Source organism: Nilaparvata lugens, chromosome 7 (assembly GCF_014356525.2).
Source record: "Nilaparvata lugens isolate BPH chromosome 7, ASM1435652v1, whole genome shotgun sequence".
In the NCBI taxonomy this organism is placed as follows: domain Eukaryota; kingdom Metazoa; phylum Arthropoda; class Insecta; order Hemiptera; family Delphacidae; genus Nilaparvata; species Nilaparvata lugens.
This window is the reverse complement of record NC_052510.1, coordinates 57,375,496-57,383,417: the sequence shown is the minus strand read 5'-3', so window position 1 is coordinate 57,383,417 and position 7,922 is coordinate 57,375,496. Positions and strand designations below refer to the sequence as shown.

Here is a 7,922-nt window from a genome sequence, read left to right as displayed (position 1 = left end):
TGACATTCTGAGCCTTCAGGCTAAACTTGGGGTCGCTGAGAACGAATCTGCAATCAGAATTTCCTCTATCACGAAAAATAACGAAAAAAAATCCAGCTGTTGATCTTCCGGCAACCGTTAACAGTCATCCTGCAATGCGGCCGAAACACTTCCAAGCCAGACACCCATCTCGAATGACAACAACGCCAAGCTGTAAGAAACCATCCTGCACTGCGGCGCTAGATTTAGTGTTATTTCCCATAGAGTTATTCCCATCGTTTTGGAATTTCGGATCTCAAAAACGGCTCTAACGATTTTCACAAGATTTGAAACATGGTAGGTCTATGATATAAAGATTCGATAGAATGAAAGATACAACCACTGTAAGATTTTCCAAAAAAATATTATTTTTATAATAATTTTTCTAGATAAGCACTTAGTAACGGGAATGAAGTAAGTTATCGGATACTTCATTTTCGTGCAACTCAGGGATAATATTATTCTCTCTCTACCCTTAGTGTTATTCCCATCGTTTTGGAATTTCGGATCTCGAAAACGGCTCTAACGATTTTCACAAAATTTGAAACATGGTAGGTCTATGATATAAAGATTCGATACAACGAAAGATACAACCACTGTAAGATTTTCTAAAAATGTATTATTTTTATAATAATTTTTCTAGATAAGCACTTAGTAACGGAAATGAAGTTAGTTATCGGATACTTCATTTTGGTGCAACTCAGGGATAATAAATTATTCTCTCTCTACCCTTAGTGTTATTTCCCATAGAGTTATTCCCATCGTTTTGGAATTTCCTGTACTTCTATATCACATCATCCTATCATATTAAGCGAGTAATTTCTGTATTCATATATCTTGAATGAAAAAGACCAAGAAATTGTCAAAAAAAGCACTGATTTATTGATAATTAGAAAGACCGGTTTCAGTTATTACACCATTGTCAATCTCTGATAAACTGAAACAAAATACAAGAGCAGCAGAATTTATACTAGTAGGCGAGTACTGCTATTGGTCGAGGGCATGAACCCCTGCCATTGGCCTAGCTAGACAGTCTCCTCCCACTCAACGGTGTGACAAAATGGCGGCTTAAGCAACAGAATCGCCATGATAATAAAATTTACTTTCAGTACAAAATAAGAACCAAGAAAACAAGTGTGAAAGATAATAAAACAAATATGTAAATGGAAAAACTATTGACTAATGTACTATTACATTAGTCAATAGTTTGAATGACCTCTACATTAGCAGTACTCGCCTAGTATAATTCTGCTGCTCTTGTATTTTTTGTTTTAGTTTATCAGAGATTGACAATGGTGTAATAACCGAAACCGGTCTTTCTAATTATCAATAAATCAGTGATTTTTGACAATTTCCTAGTCTTTTTCATTCAATATTGATAATTACCACAATATCAACTTCTCAACTACACAAAAGTGAAACAAATGATATATCTGGTTATTTTTATAACTTGTTATTTTTATGTCTGGCTATTTTTATATCTGGTTATTCATGTTTAACGGATCTCGAAAACGGCTCTAACGATTATCACAAAATTTGAAACATGGTAGGTCTATGATATAAAGACCGATTGCACTAGGTCTCATCCTTGAGAAAACTCGCTGACCGACATTAAAAGGATAATTTATCCTTGGCTGAAACAGCTGTGGATAGTAAAAAAGTGAGTATGTGAAAAATCAAAATATCGCATCCCCGAAATTCATAAGATTACGTATAGCCAGCTGTGGAATATAAACAGGATCATTCTAGAGAATTGTGTTCTGTTTATCAAAAAATAAAAATAACGAGCGAAGTTCGGTGCCCCGATATTAATTATAATGTGAGCAAGTTTAGTCTACAGCTCTAGGCGTTTCTCGCATCTCATCTGTTATTTATTTCGATTATTCCAGTTCCCATCGATAAAATTCCTCATACACGTATACACCTGTTTGTTCCACAGTTCGGGCGGTCTACCTCATCTTCTTGTTACAAATATCACAGTAGTATTTTGTAAAACAAATTCAGGCTTGATATGAAGTTTATTGTAGTACATGTTCATGTGGAGTAGTTACAATTTTTTGAAGGTTGAAAATGTGCTTCGATTGAGCATTTTGTATTTCAAAATTGATGCTTTTCAATCAAAATAATGTCAGGTATTAATTCATCTGACGTGTGTCACAGACTGCTCTGTGGGCTGTTATTTTTATCTATCATATTAACTCCTCAAACTTATCAATTGAATATCGGGGACCGAGCTTCGCTCTGAAGTACAAAAGCATAAAAAAATTATAACGAAAGAAGAAATATTATAATAACATTCATAACAATCATACAGAGATGTTCTATCTAATCACAGTAAATTGAGATTAATTCCCAGTGGAATGGAAAAATTTCCCTAACGGCCCAGTTGCACAAAAGCCGGTTAGATTTTTATTCTGATTAACTTGACGTGAACCAAATCAGAGATGACCATTTCGAAAAGATGGATCTACTGGAATTAATCAGGAATGAAAATAACCCGGCTTTTTGCAACCGGCACTAAGTACCTGATTGAATGATTACAAAAGTTCAACTGCTGAGTCATAATTTTGACACAGTCCCACACACATGAACTCGCTCACTCACTTCCATCACCAACAGACGACGAAATAATTATTATCAGCTGTTTTTCCAAGGATGATCATAATTATCCTTTTAATGTCCTTCAGCGAATTTTCCCAGGAATGATACCTAGTGCAATCAAATCTTTCTATTATAAACCTACTATGCTCTGAATTTCGTGAGAATCGTTAGAGCCGTTTTCGAGATCCGGTAAATACAAACATATAAACATCTGAACATATAAACAGAAGTTGCTTGTTTAAAAGTATAGGATTACACGCGACTACCTTTGATATTGCTGGCCTGACCTTCTATTTTCTACTATAGTTCAATAAATTACTTCCATAGAATAAAAGATTTCTCACAATACACAATGAATAATTATAATCAAGTAAATTGTTGTATGATATTATGATAGTTTATAGTTTAACATTTCTTTATAAGGTACGGATAGTAGCATCAACCAAAGGAGCAAGTGGCCATTACAACAGTTTAGGAGACATCACTCGACCAGCGTGTAAGTGGCTTGAATGGATCAAGACTTTTGTCAATGACCTGGCAGAGTATACAGGCTACAACCCAGAAAATGCTTGTCTAGCAGCGATTCCGGTACGTTCATATTATGAATAAATGATTATTTCCCAAAAAAACTAAAATTACTACATCGAATACAGAAAATATTTAATTGTTTACAATTACATACAATGATTAGTTTCAGAGATTTCTTATAATGTGTCCTCTACTTGTTTAGTTTTTTCTGTATGGAAATTGAGCTACTCCACTATGGCGTACAATGTTCTAGATTGGGTTTTGTTTGTTTGTTTTTTGTGTGCGGATGATTATAATTTTTTTCAATTCAAATTCAAATTTATTCATTCCTTGTACAATATTACAAAAATAATCAAATTGACATGTTCAATGTATAAATACAAAAAATCAAAGTACAAGAGAATGTTAAGCTCACAAGACATGAGTCCGTTCGTGAGCTTAATTAATAAATAAATTAACTTTAATAACTAGAAAGTGAAATATAACAAGAATGAAAAAATAGAATGAAATACAGTTGAATGTAAGTATACTATTGAAATATAAGTATAACAATGTTCGCAGTGGAGTTGGTGCAGGATAAAAGACGTAAACTAGACAGCACAGCAACAACAAGATAAAAAAGTGTGATTTTTAAAAAAAGGAAATATGTATCGTGTAAAAAGAAAAAAATATGAATGATTTATGGGCTTTGTATCTGATTTAATGATTTATAGGATTAGTAATTAGCAAGTGTTTAGTAAGTCATTAGGTGTTCAGTTGAAAATATGAGTTGTTTAAAATAATGTTTTTTATGTTCTATCTTCCATTGCTCATCAACCAGTTGTTGATATAACATAAATTATCTACCAGAACTCCCACAAATCCAAAATGTGTAGAATACATTTTTTTCATGTTCTGTCTTCTCCTTGAAGTGAGGAATCTTCAATCAACGGCATGAGGATGTGTTCATTATCATGAAGCAGTTTCGAATGATTTATGTCTAATCAATTATTCTAAATTCATTATTAAACGAAAATCCCAATTAAATGCTGTGATAAATCACCCCGAAGAATTCTGCTACTGCAAATATTGACAACAGGGTGAACAGCTAGATGGAAATTCGATGAGCGCTACTATACTTTACCCTGTTGTCAATATTGATTCCTCATTCTTTATTGATTCTTTATCACAAAAATGACAATGTATTGCCAGGTATTGCAAGACTCATTGCATACTAACACTACATTATAATGAAAACAGATGAGAATTTATCTTATTGAGAACAGATAATAGATATTTGGAAAAGTAGATAACTTCTAGAAACAAAGAGTAGAACCAACTTGTTAAATAATACAGAATAGAAATATTTGCAGTAGCAGAAGTCTTCAAGGTGATTTACAGCATTTAATTGGGATTTTCGTTCAATAGTAATTATTCATTCATAATTTTGAACAAATGCAACATCTAATTTATTTTCATCTGTAATCGGAAATTCTTATTTTCTTTAAAAAAAATATTTGAATGTCACTGCAATGCCAGATCTGAATCGGATTAAAACACAGAACAAGTGTTTGTACACATGAATGTATATTTCTTGAAACTATCCTACAAATATTCTTCATTGATTTATTCATTCTTTACTTCATACAATAAGAAGTAACTCTTCAAAATGATAGGAAGAGAAAAAATAGAGTAATCTTGTGCTTTTCCTTCCCGAATTTAGATAAAGTTACACATAGTCCGATAGTCCGAAATAGGTTGTCTTGTAGTTGTTCACTTCAAAAAATCTTCAATGAGAAGTAACACTTCAAAATGACAGTAAGAGAAAAAATAGAGTAACCTTGTGCTATTCCTTCCCGATTTTAGATAAGGTTACACATAGTCCGGAGTAGGCTAGGTATTGTAGTTGTTCACTTCACAAAATTCAGTCCTTAATTATCTTCATAAAATAGATTTTTAAATTTGGTATCACATTATTTGTTCCAGTAATATTATTTTTTTATTTCACAGGGATTGTATGAGGTGGTTAACTTCCATGTAAAAGCGCAATCTCATTTCAGAATAGCCCGGATACCAATAGCTCCATATGGTATTTATAAATTTGAGTTTCGTATGTCAGAGAAAAATAATCCAAACTGTTATTGTATGCGAGTCTTCATGGAGGTATTTCCTGATGCCAAAACTATTCTTAGGAAGCAGAGAATGAATCGCACGAAATTTCAGATACACTGATCTTGAACCTGAATGTACCTGCGCTGCGCCACAAACGCGCGTTCCGCGAACAAGGAGTCGTTAAGTATGATGATCGAGATCAGAGCAAAAGCTTGTCACGTGTTCGTTGCGCGCGAACGGAATCGCGCGACTTGCTATCGTCTTGCGTACTGCTCGCGTTCCGTTTATGTGTCGCGCAGCGCGTAAGTCTGTACGCACCTTGAGAATATTCGAGTTTTCATAATAAATTGATAATCAAATCATAAAAATGAATAATTGAATAGAATAGATTATCTTTATTGCAATGCATGATAAGGGAAAAGATCTGTACGCACCTTTAAAAATTCGAGTTTTTATAATGAATTGATAATCAAGTCATAAAAATGAATAATTGAATAGAATAGATATATCTATCAATATCTTTATTGCAATGTATGATAAGGGATAAGTCAGCACTACCAATTGCACAATGAGAAGGAAACAAAATAAAATGTGATTCTTATCTTTCTTGAATCTTCTCTATAGATTTGTGTTCAGTTTCTACTATTTTGAGTATCATTCAATTTTTGTCGATTGCTTTGAATAATATTAAGAATATATCGAAATAATAATTGCAAGATGTGTCTTTCCTTCAACCTCCATTTAATTTTTTTCTACATTGAATCTTGACTCCTACATCAATTTGAATAATAGGTGAGTGCCAATCAACTGGTGAATAGTGAGTTGATCCAAATTTGGAGGAAGCCACCATAAATACAATTCCCAGCTCACACTTATCATACAGCGTTCCAATCCTACTGTTCGATTATTTAAACAAAGCTTGACAGCAGCTTAAAATAAAGCTTCAACCACAGCTGTTAACTTCAGTAGCAGTTCTTTTATCCGTCATGATACTGTTCTATATAATGATTTTGAACTACCCCCACCACATTATTTGGCTCCACTGCCATTATAACGTGGAGCTCACTGAAGGCATACCTACGATATGAGCGTAGTTTCTGCAGAAATCGAAAGCAGATTGCAGTTGGTGGAGTTGGCAACAACTGCACAAAGATAGATAGAGGCTACGTTGGCAGGGACTGAAGTAGTGAAGCCTTCCTCACAGTTGACAAGAATGGCTTGGGAACAGCAGATGACGGAAGAGAGTGAGAGAGAAATAGAAGAGAGAGAAAGACAGGAGAGGGGGGGTGTTGGTGGGGGTAAGAGAGAGAGAGAGATTGAGAGTGCGTGTGAGAGAGAATGATAAGACTTGAAGACTCCTCAAACATGCCAGATATAATGCGACCATAGGAAGAGCTGGACTTACCTTCCTGCCTCCTCTAATCGGTCCCCAAGGAGTTTCTACCTTGAGTAGTGATAGACGTTGGGGGGGGGGGGAATTTGTATGGGTTAGGGGGAGTAACCTAGAAGTGAATGTGAATCCCTCAGCTTCCAGCGGCAGCAGTGGTAGCATATCTCTCTGGGACCAACCGCCAACTATTTATCAACCTGCTTGGATGGCGTCCGTGTGCTCCTGAAGCGGGCTAAGCGAGTTCTACGGACTCCCTCAGGACTTCTTGTTCCTCCGTCGTTATGTTTGCTACTGCGTGCTTCTCCTCAACCTCCTCTCTCGGTCACTCTCTTTTCCCCACCCACCTCACCCGGAGGGTCCACGGAAAAAAGTCTAAAATAAACTGCCACACCACTGCGAAAGTGAACGGCACACCACGTTACTCGATAAATAATTATTTTTGGCTCCCCAATGGTTGCGAAATCATTTTCGGCCGTAGTTTTGGTGCAGTGCTATCTAGATTCTGCAACCGCGTCTTTTGGGAAACAGTGTGGTTTTTTCAAGCTTAGACCAGTTATAGAATAGACACGGCCTATTGTATATTTATACTGAAAGTCGATGAAGCCAACATCTACTGCCATATCTCCAAATCGTGACGTCAGCATCAGATAGAAAACTTTTCTGTAGTTTTTGTTTACATTGTTTTCCATAGCAGTTTGTGTCTATTTCAGCGGGAGCGCAGCTGGAGTTTACCATTTTAATGAATATTAATTTACATCCTTCTGAAATAGACACAATCTGAAAATCTTCTATCCGATGATGACGTCACGATTTGGAGATATGGCAGTAGATGTTGGCTTCAGAGACTAGACTTCCCAGCGTGTCTATTCTATAACTGGTCTGAGTTTTCAAGCTATACATGAACATGGACATAAGTAAACTCGGAATTTGTCGTGTGTTGTAGCACAGAATAGTGAAGCACTATTATTTAAGCACTATTTATTCCGTGGTTGTAGTCTTCTCATTTCTAGATCCGAATTGTGGGGTTTTAAGATATGTATATGAACCTGTAAAGAATTGGGGTTTGTCATCAATTATTCACCAACGCACTGACCATTAATTACTCACGAACGAGCAAAAGGCTCAGTAGACATCATCCACAATGGAAAAAATGTATTATTTTCTTCCTGTATCTTAAAAAATGTCAATAAGGGTTCTGATTTTTATTTCTAACTAGCAGGTAACCTGTGATTCGCAAGGAGCTAATTATAATAATAATATCGAGTGACCTGGCTGGCTCAGGTCTGGTGTCAGA

At 35.3% G+C, this 7,922-nt stretch overlaps 1 protein-coding gene across 1 annotated transcript in view; it reads left to right on the top strand.

Annotated features, from left to right (window-relative positions):
- The window catches only part of LOC120352232, a 37,647-nt gene extending 32,165 nt beyond the window's left edge, over positions 1-5,482 (top strand). The window contains exons 2-3 of the mRNA XM_039431987.1: positions 3,043-3,207; positions 5,137-5,482. Coding sequence (XP_039287921.1) covers positions 3,043-3,207; positions 5,137-5,358 — 387 coding nt within the window. The 3' untranslated portion in view covers positions 5,359-5,482. The remainder of the gene's footprint in view (positions 1-3,042; positions 3,208-5,136) is intronic.
- Positions 5,483-7,922: the final 2,440 nt, after the last annotated feature.